Here is a 19,539-nt window from a genome sequence, read left to right as displayed (position 1 = left end):
ATTCAGCAAAAGGACTAGATGTTACAATCCCTGATAATGCATTGCTATAAATGGAGAAAATCTTGAGGGATGGCTCTTATGAGGAAAGGCAACCAGTGGCACTTCCATTCCCATGTTATTACGGCCGATAGGGCATGAACAGGGAAAAGGGGGCAAAAAGACATACTTTTGAAATGTAACCCTTTCAGTACCAGTTAGATCACATAATTGTAATGATTTAGAAAGAGATAATTATTTTTTTAAAATTAAAACTAGAGATGGCACGATACCACTTTTTTATGTCCGATACCGATATCATAAATTTGGATATCTGCCGATACCGATATGAATCCGATATAGTGTGTTTTTTAATCAATAAAACTGTTTTTTTTTTTAAATATATTGCTGCATTTTGTATAAGTTAATACTCAAGTTTAAATAAACAACAACACTAAAGCTATTCTGTTATACCTGTATGTAAAAAATACACTGCACCCAAAATATTTCATAGTTCAGCAAAACTGATCAACTAATAAACTTAAACCTACTCCATCCTCCCTATTCTGGTAATTTAAAGAGTACTTAGCAGAAATATTAAGCAACCTAACTAATAGGGTTGCAAACTCCCAGCAAAGAAAATGGGGAACCACCCCCCACCCTCCACCTCATGATGCTTAATCGATGTAATCAACTTTAATTTGATGCAGTGTGAAAAAAAATGCACAGAAATAAATTATTTTTCAAGAATAATTAAATAGATTCAACATCTTTCTTTTACAGAACTGCAGACTGCACAGATGGTATCTTCCCAAAGGAAAAAGTACTACAGCTTACTAGGGTATATATATTAGACTTAACAGTTACTATATACAGTAAAGGACTTCTATACATTTTACATCAGATTAAAACTTTGGGTGTAAGATTCAGATAATTATTTATTAAAAGCTCGACATTTTAAATGAGAATAAAGAAAAGTATGTCTTTGTGCCCCCTTTTCCCTGTTCATGCCCTATCGGCCCCCCTGGCTAAACTTTGCTAGATCCGCCCCTGCACAGTTACCAGCTGTCAGCTACGTAGAAAAAGATCCTGGTGTAGAAAGTAATAATAAATAAATTCTAACAACAGCTTATCAAGCTTAAACGTGCTGCTGTTGTTCAGCCGCTGGTTTCCTCTTTCTGGTGCAAAGTGGGCCAAAAACAAAGAAGAGAGACAGACAGAAATGAAACTGATCATTAATCAGTTTCATGACTGAAGTAGCAGCAGGAGAGGGAGGGAGAGAGAAGAGGCAGTCGCTCCATATATCGGTTGTTAAGCTTAACATGGGAATGCTTTACAAACATTCAGAGATGAACTTACACACTTGCTTTACTTCTCTCTGGGATAACTTTCACAGAGATGAAATGCAGGTTTGGTAGCGAGGCTACAAATACACACAGCCGCTCTATCACGTGAGCACACTGCTCCAAAGTGCTACGGTTATGAGCAGAGTTACGCCGTGTCGCAAGTTTTGTGAGGTGCTTTTTTGATATTTAATGGATCGGATTACATTTTTATATTTCACTCCGATATCCGATCCAATAATTTAGGTCAGTATCGGACCGATACAGATACGCAATATCGAATCGGTCCATCTCTAGTTTGAACATGTGCCTGCGTAATGACAGAGAGAAAATGCAGGTTGAGGGAAAAATTTAAAAGCAGATGTTGAGGTTAGTGAGCATTGATCTGGCCTCAGAATGGTTGGAAAACCCCACAGGCAAAGCTTGCACGAAACACTGTAGTTCCTAAGTCCCTGTAAAGAGTTGGTGCAGTTATGACTGCTGGTACAGAGAACTAGAGAGGAGACCAGAATCTTAACTGAATCAATTGACTTGTTTTTTTGTTCTTTTTAAATTTGGTTGCATGCATAATTATATATGTACATATTCATCCACACTTTGATGGCATCCACACTTCAGTCTGAAGTTCTATACTATATACCTATTAACAGGAAGTTATCTTTTTAGATCCATTCCCTGGTTCAGAAGCATGAGTGGAAGACGACCAAAGTGCCCCCAGATTAGATATCAAATCTTAGTGCTCCATCTCCTGGGATCATGTGAGATGTTCATATATATTATTTCAGAAAATGTCTGCACATGTCCATCCATCCCTCAGGAACACTGAGGCATGGCTTTGTAGTTTTTTTTTTGTTTTTTTGTTTTTTTAAATGCATGATCACCTAACATTGTTTAAACCAGTTGTAACGTGTCAGTGTACACAGGGTCAATCTTAGCAGGCAGTAGGACAAAGGTAAGAGCCTCTCTTAGAGAACTAAAGAGCCACAGAGCTGAGATCCTGTGTTCAGGCCACCAGAGATCAGTTTTATTTAACAAAGTTTCTACTACAATATGTACAAATGTATTAAAACAGAAAACCTATGTGCAAAAGAAGTGCTATATAACACCACATCATGTCATTTTATCACATGTCATGTTTCTTCTAAGCTTCTCAAAAATATTAGTCAGTTTTGTCTTTGTCTGCCTTCATTTTTCTATTTTCATGTGCTCCTGTAGTTGAGGGGCTCCAAGTGTTGGAGTGTGTCACTGTTACACCACGATGGTGTGGAAAAAGTCAGCCACAGTGGCTGCCTCAAATCTCTTCAGACTCTTCTGTCTGAGCTGGTAAGAGGCCAACCCCTCTAGGGCGGGCCGGGCCTGTCGCTGGTCGTCACTCGGATTAGATAGCGGCTGGCAAACTGCAGGTTCCACTGGTGTTTGGCGAGGATCTTGACGCAGTCCTCTCTGGAGCAGAGGCTCAGCGAGTACAGCTGCTCCATCTGCAGAGAGAAACAAGAGGAGCAAGTTCAGAAGGACAAAAAAACCCACTGTGGGTATGGAAGCAGCACAAACACAAGCAGCAGTTTATCGTAAGCTGCATATAACATGTACACAGACTGCAGATTTCCTCTCTTTAAATACTTGATGGTAAGTTTATAGTTAATAAGTATTTCTTTAACATGCATGAACAAGCCTGTAAAGCACAGCTGGATTTCCTGGTAGGGCTACTCTGGACACAGATTTACTGTTGGTTACATATTAAACTCACCACTGTGCTGCCCTGTGATGTCCTAGCATTAAGTGCACAAACCGGACGATAAATAGCTGCCATAATACAAAATCTATGGGACGAGTGACCTACTTCTGGGACCCGCGCATTGTACCAATCTGTTTCTGAATTCCTCTTTTGTAGTCTTGAGATAAGCATTTACGCTGTCACCATGTTGGTTCCAAAAAAGCTGATGTGATGAGGAAGGGTGGTTGCAAAACCTTTTTTTTTTTTTATTGCCATAACTAAAACAATAATGGTCCCGAGCTTTCAACTCGAGGACCTTCTGCAAAATTCATATCATGAGTTAGAAATATACCACCTGCCTTTATCTCCAACTAACAAAGTGCACAAAACAAGACTTGTGCTGTATTAATGTGCATATTTTGACTATTGTTACTGTTTATGTGTATGCTGGATAAGCAGTATATGTTAACATTATTACTTTGTCTCTTATATCGTACATATACTGTTTTGACTTCCCTTGATGGCCATTTATATTTTACATGTATAAACTGGATTCCTTTGGCTCATATTTTATCATTAGCTTCACAGAACAGGTACAGGCAAGTGCGATTAAAATTTTTTTATTTTAATTTGATGGTCTGACCTTTAGTTGCTGTTCAGCTCGTACTGGGTTCCAGTCATTTCGTTGAAGTGCGTTATGAACCTCGTCCGTGGTCACGCCATGTACCGCCTCCATAATCTGAACAGAGCAATGAAAACAGCAGACAGTGAGCAGGAAAACTGGAATTACTACCAACCAGACAAGCTGTAGTTTACATCAGTGTAAATATGGCCGCAATTTGTCCTTCTGTCCTTTTATGTGGCATGCGGGCCGCTTTGAGGGTTCACACAGGAGCGCGTTTGCTGTCACATTTTATTTGTAGTGTGAACGAGCAGACAAAAAATAAAAAATAAAAAAAATCATTTGATCAAAAAAAAAATGGGAATTGAGCATTAAGACCTGCAGTGTGAACGTAGCCTTGGTTGCTAAAAAGCTGATGTGGACTTGAACTCGTTTTGCAACCACAGCTACCGCCATCTGTTGGCCTTCAGATATAATGCAGGTTTGAGACACTTGCACATTTTTTTAAAAGCAGAAGCTATGCCCATGTTTTATACTGTCTATGATTCAGCAATAGCCAGAAAATGAGTTTTGCACAATATATGATGTCACAGTGAAGTTGACCTTTGCTTTGTTTGAATATAAAATGTTTTCTTTTTTATACCATGCGACATTTTTCAGGTAAGCATTTGTTTCCACGAACAGGTTTTACTGACCTTCACTTTTTATCTAAATTCAGTTTTATCACTATAAAAGGCATAAAAATCATGTTGATCTGTAGGAATTGCATCACTTGCCTGTGCAATGAGACCCTCTTTTGTGTTCTGAGGCCCTTTCTCCCGTTCTCTTATTCGCTCCCGATCTCTCTCCCTGCTGTCTGAGTACTCATCCAGCTGTGGGGTAGAGCGTGCCAGCTGGGCCATTTTGGCGAGGTTGGAACCCCCAACAACCTGCTGAGGCTGGGGTTGTGTAGGGGGAACCATTTGCTGGGGCAACGCGCTGCCCTGGCCTTGGTTAATCCTTTGGATTTTTCGAAGCGCTTTCAGGTTGGGAGGTGGCGGTCGAGGAGGGGCAGCGATACTAGCCTCGCTCAGCCGACGAGGATCCTGTTGCATCACCGCACTGTGAGTCGGCATCACAGGAGGAAGGAGTCTTCCATGCTGATCCACTCTGAACACCCCTACTGTATGAGCTCGGGGCCGATGTCCACCCAAGACTGACTCCAGGCTCCTAGTCATAGCTGAAGACAAAGAAAAATATTTTTAATGTGTAAAAACTATCAAGTAGATTAAATTTATACACTAGTCAGACAGTTAAGACAAAAAGCAGAGCAAGTGCTGCTTATTGCTCTTCAGAAAACCAACATATTAGTTCACACATTAATCATTTTCCCTTCATACATGCATTTCCTTTACTGCTAATTGAATTCAGGGTTGTGGTGGTGCTCAATCATCTACCAGCTATCACAGATCACCAGTCTGTAGAATCCCCAGTTAATCTAACATGCATGCATTCAACACAGTCCTCTTTGGACTGTGGGAGAAAGCAGTGGGAGTATCCAGAGTGAGCCCACAGAGGCACAATGGCAGTATCCAAACTCCACACAGCACCGTTATTCCGCATTCCAGCTCCTACCAAGCTTCCTGATTGAGCCACCAGGGGGCAGAGTTGCTAAACAAAAGTGAGCAATTTCTGGCTGACATGAATTTGAAGCTTTATAAAAGTCTAAACTTTTAAGAGTTAAGATTGCATTTGCAAATAAATGAAAGCATAATTGTACAAATATAATAACATATATATGAAATGATCAAGTCTTGCCTTCAGCCTTGGAAAAAAAACCCTGCAATATTAATATAATGACAGTCTATTCTATTTTTTTATGCTGACTTTGTATTTCTCAGAGCTGTACCTGGTGGTTTTGATCACTACATTTTAAACCCACATGTATTCTTAGTTCCTACCTGCCATTTTCTGCAGATTGGATCCCTCCTTCTCCCTGCTGGGTCCTGACCTCCAGCCGCCACCAGCTCTGCACAGGTCACCACAGTAAACGCATTAGACTGACATCTTTAGTTTACAAAGTATATTAACTAAAAACAGGAAACAGCTGAGTGCTGTGCTTATCATTGTACAATAAAACTCAGTGACTCAGGGACCTGAGATGAAAATGTACATTTTTTTCTTTCCAGGACACAAAACTTGTCAGTTAGAATAACTCTGAGAGTTATCACTGAAACCTCTTTCACCTGATGTGTTGACCTGATTTTGTATCTGGTCAACACATTATGAAGAAGCAACCACCCCAAAATTATTAAAGACTCAAAGATATTTTAAAAAACAACGTTAGGGAGGAGTGAATGAGGGTTATCACTGACTCGTCCGGGTTCTCAGGCGTTCCCCAGGAGCGCTCAGGGTTGACGTCTCCGTGCCCGGTGTGTTGCAAACTGCCCTTTACTGGGGTTGAGATGTAGCCACCAGGGTTAGGCCCGGAGCTGCCGGAGGACACTGCGGCAGCTGCAGCAGCAGCTGAGGGGAGTGATGGGACAGTGAGGCTTGCAGGAAACCAGCCGATGGCCAACGTCCTCTGGTTCTGCCCCCTCCACTCACTCAGCTCCAGACTGCAAGGAGAAAGGGAAAACAACTGGTTAATAAGGAAACGAATTTCCTACATGCCAAACAGAAGTCAGTAAAATAAATGACTTCCACTGAGAGTTGGGGTCCCAGTAGAAAAAAAAATCCCAGCATTTTATTTGTTTCTATCAGCTGGCACCGCACATAAAACCAAAACAAGCCCACGAGGTAATTAACACATAATGCTGGCAAGACCTTGGCCACCTATGTAGGTTACATCGCAGGCTCCCTGCAGAAATCTAAATGAGGCCTTCCACTGACGTAAAGCTTCCCTCTAAAGTAGCTGAGAGTTATGTGTAATCAGCTTACTTGGTGGTCATTTACAGTGAAAAAACAGTATAATGATTAGCACAATGATTATGCTTCCATTAAACAAAATATAATAAATTCTGATAATGATGTAATATGAAACGCTCCATGGGATTACATTAACTACTCGCTTTGCTAAACAAAGTGAGGTTAAGTGAAACTGGACCATTACTCATTCTGTTTGCAGACGTCACAATAAACCCGTGGTAAACAAATAAATAAATAAAACTTAACTATACTACAAAAGCACTATTGTTGCCTGGATACCATGTCACGGCAGTCTGTATCACGTAAGGAGTTACATTACATCAGTGGGCTTAACTTCCAGCATTGTCAGTCACTTCTGAAGAGAATACTTGCTGTGTGATAATCTTATTTAACTTTGGCCTTTCCCTGCATGACTACAATACCTTTATTTGTAGATTTTTGTGTCGGAAACAACAAACTTCATGAAGTTTTTCAGATTTATATTCAACCAGATTGGTGGAAGAAAAGACTAATCATGACGCAGGTAATACCAATAGACCCATCAGACGTGTTACGTAAAATAAAAACAACACAGGGAGGCGAGTTTCAAAGCTGCTCGACCTGTTCAGCAAAGTGAAATGCATTCGAGGACTCGCCAAGAGTGGAATGTCTCTTTAAGAGCGGGCTGGTTCAAATCCCCGTCTCATCTCAACAAAGGTCCATTGTGCGAGCTAAAGTTTTTCCTTTACTCCTCTTTCGTCCCACCCACCCACCTTTCGCTCACCCACCTGTGGTCGATGACAGTCACAAGGTCGTTGGGCAAAAGTGTGAGCTTTCTGGGTTCTGCAAATTCTCTTATTGCTTGCACCTCTCTGGGTTTAGCCTGTGGAGGAAGACAGGAAAGAATTGATGTGACGTGCAGAAAAGTGCGCAGACTTTCAGGCATATTCATGAGGCAAGAACAGCAATCTCTTCTTTGATTTTTTTTTTAAATGAAAAGGACAAGAAAAGCTTCAGACCTCCGCCACCATCGCGCTGAGCTGGGCAAAGCTGGGTCTGTCTGCAGCATTGCATGCCCAGCACTTTCGCATTACAGTGTATAGCTCCAGAGGGCAATCAGGTGGCTTCTCCAGGCGTTCGCCCTCCCGCTCTACCCGCCATAATATCTAGTTGAAGAGTGAATGTCAGTGATGCTAACACACTGAGTCATAGAGCATGCCAGAAAAACAAACAACATAAGGGCGGTGATACACATTCCAAACATGAATGACAAATACCTTGCCGGCATGCACACAAATACAGAAAAAGCATGGCGTCAGTGTTCTGACAAGTGCTTACCTGCCGGCCCGACAGACCAAACCAAGGCTCTTCACAATAGGTGAACATTTCCCAGAGAGTGACACCAAACATCCACACGTCTGAGGAAAGGGAGAAAGAGCCGATGCGAAGACTCTCTGGAGCACACCTGGAGAGAAGGGAGGCAGACAAACCAGAAGCAAAAGAAAGAGTTATTGGTGTTATTAGTGAGAATCTGTTGTGACTCTAACAAGATTTCTAATTATTTCCCACTCAAGCTTCAAATTTCACCCAACTGCCCACCATGCAAACGGTATCCGTCTGTGTGCCGACATGATGTAGTGATCTTTCTCCTGGTTCAGGCCTCGCATCAGACCAAAGTCCCCGATCTTCACCATATCCTTGGATGCCAGCAGTACATTTCTTGCAGCCAGGTCCCTGTGGATGAATCTCCTGCTCTCCAGGTACTCCATGCCTGACACAATCTGCATAGCAAAGAGCCAAAGGCGGACCAGAGAGAACTCATACTGACGTGCACGCAGGGTGTCGTAAAGTGAGCCCAAGGCGGCCAGCTCTGTTACCTAGATAAAAAGAATAAAAAGGATTTTTAAAAGAAATCTGGCTCCTACAAAACACAGTAGTTTGAATAGATCAACAAACTGTTTCTAGTTTACCATCTTGAGGGGCTGTGTGAGCACCACACCATAGAGTCGTATGATGTTGGGGTGGTCTAAAGATTGCATGACGGTTACTTCTTGAAGAAAGTCTTTCAGTGTGTCCGCCTGCCTCGACATACTGCTCCTCAGCGATTTAACTGCCACAGCCAACTGAGGAGAGGAAGGGGATAAAGACAGATGCTCAGTTTTAATCAGGCATACAGACCGACACCTCACTTTAACAAGCCAAAGGGAGGCAGCAAGGGTGTGTACACGCCTACTGTTCCAGGGTATAATCATAAAAAAAGAACATGAAAGGTAAACGGTGCTACCCTGAAGTCACCTGCTGGTATTTTCTTTCTTTCTTTTCTTGTTTTTTTTAAGCAATGGCTAACAATATCTAGGGTGTAAGGATGGAAGGATAAGTTATCAACTAACCTTAGCAAGTTTGGTTTGCAAGGTGCAATCAAGTGGCACACACACACACACACACACACACACACACACACACACACACACACACACACACACACACACACACACACACACACACACACACACACACACACACACACACACACACACACACACCCACTTATTTCCCTTTATAACGGTGGCACAGAGGGTGATTTTTTTTAACTCACAGATTTATACATTATTAAGGTTTAAACTGAGGAGTATGGCCTCTCTGACTGACAAGCACATGTTTACTCTGGCAGCTATAGCGATCCGCTATGAGCAAACTTTGACCTTCACTGAGTCATTTTTGGAGCGCTTTTAATTTAGCTTCCTGACTAACACGGAATGCTATGTGATTAATTATACTAACAGTCTGCTAAAGAAGTATGTGCTCCAGTTTTTTGTGAGTGTACTATGCGAGTTATACTTTAGCCAGTGGATGTACCTTGCTAACCAAGCTTGCTAGCTTGATTAGCAAGGTAGCAAGACCTTGCACAACACAATTACATTCCAATGGATGAATTGGAGTGATGTTATGGTGATTATGTCCACCTTTTTGTAAACAGTCCTGTCCAAAACCATTTGCCAATAACAGTTTTTAAAACTTGTGGAATCTTTGTAAAAGCCAAAACAATTATTAATTGTTAAAGACAAACTTTGTGCCACTGCCAAAAGTTTTGGTCACGACTTCAGTTTCCGGTCTGACAACATCTATAGAGAAAGTCCAGCAGATCTGTAAAACGGCTTCTCACCACTCTTCCAGTGGGTGTATGCCACTCTCCCCTCTTCACCACCCCAAATGACCCAGAGCCCAGCCTCTCCGCCAGAATCAGCTCACTGTCTTGGATAAGACAAGGAAGAGCCCGGACACCGACTTCCTGGCCCTGTGCTTGACCACCTCCGGTTAACGGCTCCCCACTGAACACCTGTGTGTATCATTAAATCAATAAAAATGACAAATTGAATATCAGGCTTAAGAAAGACAGTTAACACATAACACTCCGTAACAAAGCTAATGCAAATGAAGTGTTTCGGACCTTCGGCACCCGTGACCGCACGCGCACGCTTGACTTGTAGCGTTTTAGAGCGTCCCATAGTCTTCTTTGTCCTGCAAGAAAGAAAATACAGACATGTTTGCATTTTCTGTGACTGTATATGAAATATATTTAAATCAGCAGTTTCTCAGTAAGTAATTGTCGCTTTCCTTATTCTACACCCTTCTGAAATGGTACACGCTAAATAAATAACTGTAAAATTTTCAAATAATAATTGATAATAAACCTATGCAATAGTTGCTGCTCTGTGTGACAGTATGTTGAAAACTAAGTAGCGCTTGTATGTTAATAATCTTAGCTGTTATTAACCATATTAACTTAAGCATGCAAACAAAGTGAATTCATTTGCATTAGATAACATTTCTTATTATTTTAAATTAGGGGGAAGTCTGAGAGGCCAGAAGATGTGGCTAAGAGAAAGATTTCTTTTGTGTTAGACTCTTTATGCAAACAGGTTTTAAATTCATCGATAAATAAGGCCTACACTGATTACTGCAGGTAAACAGGGGACAATGCTTTTGTTTGAGGGCCACTTAAAGCCCGTCTTTCTTTTGTGACTAACCATACCTCCATTACTGAGCCTAAGGGGAAATGTTTTCAGTCAGGGGGAGCGGTTCCTATTTATTTACACCCAGGATGAATGATCAGAGAAGATGATCAGGCTCACCAGGTTTGCTGATTCCTATCTGCTCCAGATCGGCCTCTTTGACGTAGCCGAAGTGCTCAATGCGAGTGATATTGAGGCCATCTCTGAGGCGCAGGTAAAACTTCTCCAGCTGGACTTCAGCTAGGAGTTGGTATAGCCATTGAGTGTCCTGGTCCATCACCATGACCTGGCTGACCTTCCTGTTGGGGTTATAGGTCAGAGGTTATAAGACAGTGGAGAGAATTTCTGGCCTGTTTTTCCTTTCTCCTGGAAAATCTAATTTTGTTTTAGTAGATGATATCACACCAATTAAAAAAAAGAAAAATTATTTTTTTTAAATATTATTTATATATATATATATATATATATATATATATATATATATATATATATATATATAATTTTTGCATATGGCTCACACTTCGTCAGATACACAAATCATGTCACAAAGAGACATAGTAGGGTAAAACATAATGGAAGACGCAGATAAGTGAAAATGAAACAAAGGTACCGCAAACACATACCAGCATGACGTTGCATAAAAAAAGAAAAAGAAATAAATACTTGCGACCAAGGTCTGTATCTAAATAATGGACATGGCTTTTGAGTCTGAAGAGTGAAGCTGACGTGGAATGGTCTTCAACATTTGCATGTAGTAAGCTGTTATGTTGTAAGTTGTTTAGATGTGCTTGGGAAAAGAAAGACTACATTACTGCATAAAACACTGCTGGTCACATCTTCCTGATTGGACCACTCAGTACACCTGACACAACGACGAAAAAGTATCTGTATCGGACTCTAGCTCGACAGTCTGCTGAACCACCAGTGCACCTGCCTCAAACAGGCTCTCCTCCACACTCGTCATTTACAAAGTGGTTTACAAACCCAAACATTACAGCTAACAGGTGGATTTCCTGTTTGAGTGCAGCTAGCAAACACTGAAGAACCATTTACTGCTTTAGAGACAGAGAGTGAATGTGAACAGCCTATCCTTGCTTTTTTAACAAAAAAAACTCTTTGCTTCAGCCAGGAGCAGCACAGAAATGACCCTTTTAACTGCTTTTTATTAGTTACTGTTCACTAGTTAGCTCATGTAAAATATTAGCAGCAACCAACCAACCCAGTGATGTCACGTTCTCTACTTAAACTAGATGGCGTTACACATGCTCTAAAAACTTCCATTTTCAACATTTATTTCTTAAATCCAGCTTCACAGACAGAGTCGGATCTGTAACATTCTCGAAAGCAGGGCTCCATGGTGTAAATGAGCCTTTATACATGTAGTCTTTCATGTCTACTTTAATCTGGGGCTGACTTTTGATGCACATGTTGCCACCTTGCCGCTTTGTCCCTCAGTTTCTTAGTCACATCCAGTCTAGCCTTCAAAATTGGACCTCATAACGAGTCGATGCTTGTGCGTGACTAATTTTGAACCTCATAGGCAACGATCCTGGTGCTCTGTGAAAAACACAGTTGGAAACTTTAGCTTGTCTGAGGTTTAGGGGCACCAGTCTAACCGGATCCTGTTCGCACAGCATTTATGTAACTGCAGAAGTTATAATGTGCGTTGTAATACCTCTGAAACAGTTGCATGACTGCGACTGATTTAAGGACTCTGGTCATATTTAGTTCAAATTTACCGTCGTTAGTGCTGATAGTTTTGAAGATCTTTGTGAGTGAAACAGAAGGAGTGTGTGAATTTGAATAACTTCCTCACTACAAGAAACGAAATGTTAAATGTCAGCAAATTCTTCTTTTATGAGCCGTGCTGTTTAGTTCACTGGAAGACTGTACCGCCATAAAACACTTGCTTATCACCAAACTAAGCCGAGCAGGAATGAGACAGGGAAGGCCTTCAACATTCCCCGTCAACTCTTCTGAGGAAAAAACAAAACAAAAAACACCTAGACTTAGCAACTACTTAGTTTTCCTCATTCTAACAGCCATGCAAAGGGTGCAAGAGGGTACTAGCCTGGGCTTGCACTAAATTTTCTAGGGACAACTCCCAATTAAATGAGCACTTACTGCAAGTTCAAATCAACTCAATTCCCTGCAGATTAGTTAATTAATGAAAGCACACACACACAAAAATGCACACCGGTAAACATTGTCTTTGTGTACACAGTGATGAATATTTAACCTGTCGCCCAGCTGCTGAAATCTCCTCTCAGTCTAATGGCACGTGAACCCAAGGAGTTCAACTATGTTAGCCTAATGTGGCTCAACAGTCACGTGTAGCACTCCCCCACCTTTAATCACACAGGCAGCTTTTTTTCCCCCCTTCCCAACTTCAAATATCCAGTACAGGTGCATATGTTTACACTGCAGCAACTTAAGAATGAAGCAAGATGAAACTGACAAGGAAGTGCAGAGGAGGATTACTTTCCAAAGAAAGTGCATATTTTTAGTCGTGACTGAAATATTATAGTCCACAGACACTGATCTGTGATTGAAAGGGTGCAGGGTGTGCCTCTGAAAAAAGGACAGTATGTCCATTAAGAGATTTAATTACTTACCTGGGCAAAAAAGCAGTAATTAGTTAGCATACTAATATGTACAGTGTGTAAGTAGACAAATAACTGAGTACTCCGAGAAAAAAAGATAATGTAGTTTATGTGGCATTATATTAGTTGCCTTTCTGGATCTGCCATATAAATAGCTTGGCGGTTTAATTATTAGTAAGCTGCGTGCATCTATTTTAATACAATGATTATATATTTTGTAGCTGTATTGAAAACACAGCTGCCAATTAAATGTAAAAAATTACTAAAAAGTGGCGTATTTTATGTAGTGAAACACGCTAGCATAAAAGCAACATGTAAGTAAACTACACAGTACTCTAACAAAGACATTAACTCTCAGAATTTGTTCTTAATTATTCTACAAAGGAAATGACAGTCGATTACAAAAGGTGCATTTAACACAGTTTCACATTTCTTAATAATAATGATGATAATTAAAAAAAATTCTGCAAACTTACTTATATTATTGAGTTCTTGTTAAAACGATTTAGTCGCCGGTTGGTGGCTCTCTCTTAGCCACAGACGCTTCGAGACAAGTGCTCCATGTTTGCGGTGAAACCTGTAACGACGTCGACGACGGTGCTTCGCTTCAAATCAAAGCTTCTGTCTGAGCCCGAAACCCGCTCTTCTTAAATCACCATGTGACAGATCCGGGGTGTTTTTACTCACAGGTTTGCCCGATATTATTGTGTTTCCCGGAGACAAGTGGATAAGTCATCTACCTGTAAGTCTTCGGGTTCCTCCCCCACCTCTTTCCTTTACCTCACTAGACCACACCCCTCCGTCACTCCTCTCACCTGAGCTTTGAACACAAGAGTAAACCTGAAAGGGTTAGCATAACCAAGTCAGGCTTCACCCCATGTGGTCTGAGTGATGTAAATGTATTAATGTGTCAATCGTTGGGAAGTTCTTTATTTTAGTTAATTTTATTGTAAAAAAAATAAATAGAGAAATAAATCAATAGCACATTTAAACGTGCTATATGAATACTTACTAAACAATATGATTTCATGTTTAAGTATAAATATTAAATCACTTGTAAGTATTTTTTAGACAGAAAATGTAATTATATAGCTACTATATTAAAATGACTTAAGTTGTAATATTTTGTCTGCTACAGTGGTTTGAGCTCAACTAAAACTGTTTTCATTAAGTTTATTTGTATAAAACGATCTCTAAATAAAAACTAATATATAAGGGTCGACAGTTTAGTGAAGCTGATAAAGCAAAATAAAGTCTGTCTTATTTTAGTTAAAATATTAGCTCATTTTATTTTAACGTTAGCTTTGAAGCTAATAGCTTTTCTTATGTGCACTTAGCTTATGTGCACTTAAGAGTAGGTCAATTTATTGGCAGATAAACATTAGGCAGCTAAAACTGCTTAAAGTTTCAGAAAAGTGTAAGTTGCTGATGTTGATTGTAATAATTATAATAATAATCATCATTCCACATTGAACATATGTTGTATGTAACTTAATTCTCTCAAAACTTGCATATGTGACAGAATTTGGTTCATTCGATGTGTGTTGTCTTACTAATACATGTACTGCTTGTAATGTGATTACTTTTGATCAGACATTGACTATAGCTTGAAAAGAAGATAAATATACTTTTTTGTTAAAGAGTTTGTAAACAACCAAGTTTTTGTCACTGTATACTGAGGATATTAAGAATCACAAGATGAATTATCCATACATGATAAAGCGCCATAGGCCTGGCAAAAACTGCTAGGCTAGATGTTTGCTATGAATAATAATAATTATTATAATGATAATGGAAACAATATAAAAATATAAAAAAGACAACTTTCAAAAAGATTAGAAGGTTTAATTAATATGTCGTTAAATTACTTTTAGTTTGAATCTCTGACTGTGTTACTGAATGTATTACTTGCCTTGATCAGGAAATGACCATACTGAATCATAACACTACTCCACGTGAATAGTGTTGTGATTAATTTAAGTTAATGAATACTAGAGTACAAACTGTTACCACAGTGTAATTAGCACCATTGTGTTACTCTCAAGACTGAGCATGGATTAAACCTGCTATTAGGTTTGAGTCATATGAAGTGTCACAGATGGTTTTCCGTTTCAGTCTTCCTTTCCTCCATGCCTGTTGTTGCTGAACCAGTTGGACGAGATTTTTAGCCTCTCAAGTTGCATTTGAATGCAAAGCAGGCAGCACAGATAGAACTTTGCACTTCCTGGTACAGTCTCTCCTACTTTACTCCTCTCTGCCAGCCTGCCTCGGTTATACAACCCTGACAGTGGACCAGCCTATAGGACCGTGCACACATGATCGCCCTAAAAGTAATCTGTTACCACTTCTTTCAAGCGCTTCCAGCTCGGCTACGGCTTAACAGTCACAACAGGCTTGTGATGACTTAGACCTCTTTCAGGAATATGTTTGGGTTTTTTTTTTCTGTCATTAGCTTCAGACAAACAATAGAAACATTATGACATAATGAGATGACAAATTATGGTGTCATCAAATTTCTTAAGTCATGCAGGACAATAATAACCCATTACACATGTATTTAGACAGAAATGTGTTGTTTCCAGCAAGTGATGAGAGGCTAGAGGCTGACAGGAAGTGTGTGTAGATATATCCCTTATATATTTATAAATGCACCGGTGGGGAACAGCATTTCGGTATACTGTGTATACTACTGTATTGACAATAAAGCTCTTGAATCTTGAATCTTGAGAGATGTTTCCTGTTCTCCTAAATCTGATGGTTTTCTGTTACACTGGGCATAACTCTCATTTATACGACACAAGCTTAGCTGGAAGCTCATATCACAGCAAGACAGGCAGTATCCATCCAAAACACTGAACAACAAACAAAAGGGGATGAAAAAGAGACAGATAATAAAAATAAAGGGGAAACATATTGAAGATAAATATGTTGAACAGTGTGAGAGCTCGTATATGTGAACTTGTATTTTTGAAATGAGTTACAGAAAAAATATTTTGTAATATGTAGACTGCTATTTACACACAGAAATATTTGACTCATATATTTATGTTTTTTAGTTAATTTTTACAAGTTCTCACATTCACAAGCTCTTGTGTTTTGCAACTCTACATGGACAAATCATTGCCGTGAAAATGAAAAATGACACGTCTGAACTGAAAAGACCAGAAGCAGAAAGAAATATAATAGTCTTCACTGTCACTGTAACTCACACACAGTCAGACTCATATTTATAGAGTAAATAAAAGAAATAAGAGACTTGGAGCCAGTGCTTCCTCTGGGCTGGGCTGGGTTCACCCTGTCAGAAAATGTTAATTATCTTAAAGAGCCTCATAAAGAGAAATAAGATATATGGAAGACGGCTAAAGAATGGAGACTTTGACAAGTTCATTCAACATCTTGTTATTTCAAACCGTTTGTGTCAGTGGTGTGTACACACTGTACCACTTGCCAAATCTCACTTTAACCCCTGACTGTTCTTATTTTCTGTTTCGGTGTAGAGGTAAAGGTGACCATGTAGACAACAGAAAATTTATTTTTTAAAATCTCTTTTAGTGCTTATAGCTGTAACATAGATTTAAACCATAGCCCAGGAGTGATCACGCTTATGAATGAATCAAAACTTTTATATATTTGATTAGCGATTCCTGAAGTCTGGGCCATTATTTCTTTCTTTCTTTTTAAGATTCTTCTTCTTTTCTTTAATCAACCTTTCTTCACACAGTGAGCTGTTTATCCTGTGCATTATGGCCAAGGAACAGAGAACTCAAGGTCATGTTTTAATCCATCTTTAATGGGACCACAGAGGAAATATTTGCTGGAGGACACATGGTGTCGCCCAAATTTCTTCCTTTTTAAAAAAAGTTTAAAGGGTCAAACCTTCGAAAATGTCCACAACTTGTATTTTTAACAGAGACATAATACGTCTCCCATGGGACAAAGATGGTGCACCGTTTTTGGTGTTGTAGGTTAGATTTCAGTTCAGTTCATTGTTACAGTCAAAATGGGCACTGGGTTTTGGACCCAAAGGCAGACGGTGAGAGAGGAACCAGGTTTGATTACACAAGAGAACAGGTTTGAGCCAAAGGCAGGCAGGTGAACAAAGTTTTTCCCAGACAGTTAGTTTTCTTTTAGACGGGCACAGCAGAGGGGATCTAAGAGCGATGGAGAAAAACAGCCAATGAAGATGATTTCCTAGAGCTGCACTAGTTACTGAGTGCAGCACTGAGCTGGACATGAGTGGATGAAGAGCTGATTCGTACACGTGCAGGTAACTAATGATGGACAGTTTGTGTGCCAGTTTGAGTCAGCAGCGCCAGGTGAGGAGAAGCTCCTACAGCTCATCCCAGCAAGAAGGTGTCCTGACACACTCATTCAGGAAAAAGGGAGATCGAGAGGACACTGTGGAATCGGGATAATAACGTCCAGCAGGAAAAACCCTTTGAAATGCTAGCAAAATCACAAAGTCACATTTGACCTGTTCTTATTAGATTTGACTTTTGATTCTATATGTGCAGTTTTCTATATGTGATGACCACTGAAAATAAATATGTTAATGAGTCGGTGAATAATAATATGAATGTCACAATAATTGCAGAGATTGTAACTTTATTTATAATTCTTCCAATAAAATAAAATAAAATAGAAAAAAAACCTCCTATTCAAAAGTGTCATGTGACCAGCTAATTTGCACATGTAGTGTTGACCTCAGCAGCAGCCTTGGGAGATTTTTAGGATATAAAATTCACCTTTCTTTGGTCTGAACTTATAAGTAGGCAGAGTAAAGTTCCATTTTCAGCCCAAGCGTCTGTTTGTTTGCAGCTTTGATGTTCACAGCCATCAATCATTCAGTATCAACTAAGAAGAATTCGAAAACATTCAGATTCTTAGAAGAATTGTAGCATTGAGATACTAAAAAAAAAAAACATGAAAAAAGGCTCACCCCATCGCTCCTGAAAGGAGTGGATTTGTAGCACTCAGAAAAGCATTTGATAAATGTAGTGAGGGAAAAACTCCACCTGGAGAACAGGATTAAAGAAAGGCATGTGGAAAAAACTCAGGTGGACAAGAAGTATCGTGACGTGTAGTCAGAGCTCCAAGACATGGAGAACAAAAATAAAGGCCTGCAAAAAATGTGTGATGAAAGAGAAAGAGGAGCAGCAGGAAATACACCAACAGCAATGTAAGCTTCAAGATATGGAAGCTGAACTGAAAACAAGAGAAGCAAGAAGCACTGAGATGGAGATCAAGATCCAAGACATGATTGATGAAGCACATCAAAGAAATAAACAAATGTTGTATGAGAATGAACAGCAGGAGGAAATACAATAACATTTGCAGTGCAAATTCATAATATGGAAGCTATACACCAAGTGATGAAGTGCAAGCTTCAAGTGGAAGAGAAGAAAAATGAAGGGCTGCAAGTAATGTTGGAAGAATCAGTGAGATGAAATACTCAACTGTTGAAAGACAAAGAACAGCAGGAGGCAGCACACCAACTTATGAAGTGCAAAATTCAAGAATTGTAAGCTTAAATAAAGAGATACAAAGCAAGCTTCAAGACATGGAAAGAAAAAAAATCAAGGCTTGTACACAATGTTTGATAAAGCCTGCCAAAGAAATGCACAAATGCTGAAAGAGAAGAAAGGGAAGAGTCCAAGCTTGAAGACAGCGAGAAGAAACATGAAGAGCTGAGATTATTTTGATGATTTGCCTTAATTTTATGAAGAAATCTATATATTAGTGTCGACTAATCCTAAAATCAGTTGAAATGGTTCAGGAAGGGCCAGAACTCACAACTCAGAATAGGTTCTATAGAGAGTGCCAGCAGATTTTCTTAATGCACAAGCTGTGATCAGTTGATCTGTGCTACTGCATCCATCCTCTACACTGACACTACAATGTTCATACTAACTTATAATAGATATTATAAAGTTGGTACGAAGGAGGAATTCGGTGAATGAATCTAAGCATCATCTGCTAAAAATCACATTAATCTGCTATACTGTGCAACACTCCAACACTGTGTTCGTTACTTTTACTTTATACCACAGACATCCAAGCTGGTAGAAGTTAAATCGTTGCTTAAAAAGCCATCAGTTGACCTAGCTTTCTTAGGCCAATCTCCAACCTTGTAAAACAGCATACTGATCATCTGCCGATGTTTATTATTCGGTTTATTTGAAGAGTTTCAGTCAGGTTTCAGAGCTCATCACAGTACAAAAACAGCTTTAGTGAAGGCTACAAATAATCTTCTTATAGTTTTAGTGATTTCTTTTTGACTTGTTCGCTATTTAGTAAAACAAAAAACAAAACAAAAGCATCCCCCTAAACCCCTGAATGACTACAGAGTCATTACAGACAAAGATAAACAGCACCCTCTATT

General features: G+C 39.6%; 1 protein-coding gene across 2 annotated transcripts; it reads right to left on the bottom strand.

Moving 5' to 3' along the window:
• Window positions 1-2,314: 2,314 nt before the first annotated feature.
• Window positions 2,315-13,991, bottom strand: tnk1 (tyrosine kinase, non-receptor, 1). Of its 2 annotated transcripts, none has more exons than XM_026162018.1 (14): window positions 13,634-13,991; window positions 10,675-10,853; window positions 9,990-10,060; window positions 9,705-9,878; window positions 8,512-8,664; window positions 8,141-8,418; window positions 7,880-8,006; window positions 7,561-7,707; window positions 7,330-7,424; window positions 6,010-6,252; window positions 5,596-5,663; window positions 4,432-4,874; window positions 3,677-3,772; window positions 2,315-2,797 (listed from the first exon to the last, which is right to left on the bottom strand). In XM_026162018.1, exons 2-14 carry the CDS (start codon window positions 10,835-10,837, stop codon window positions 2,660-2,662), a joined length of 2,196 nt encoding a protein of 731 aa, XP_026017803.1. In that variant the 5' UTR covers window positions 10,838-10,853; window positions 13,634-13,991; the 3' UTR covers window positions 2,315-2,659. The 2 variants fall into 2 exon arrangements, with proteins under 2 accessions (XP_026017803.1, XP_026017804.1); XM_026162019.1 differs by lacking the exon at window positions 13,634-13,991 and adding an exon at window positions 12,794-12,867.
• Window positions 13,992-19,539: the final 5,548 nt, after the last annotated feature.

This window comes from Astatotilapia calliptera, chromosome 3 (assembly GCF_900246225.1).
Source record: "Astatotilapia calliptera chromosome 3, fAstCal1.2, whole genome shotgun sequence".
NCBI classification, from domain to species: Eukaryota; Metazoa; Chordata; class Actinopteri; order Cichliformes; family Cichlidae; genus Astatotilapia; species Astatotilapia calliptera.
This window is presented reverse-complemented; position numbering and strand designations above follow the sequence as displayed.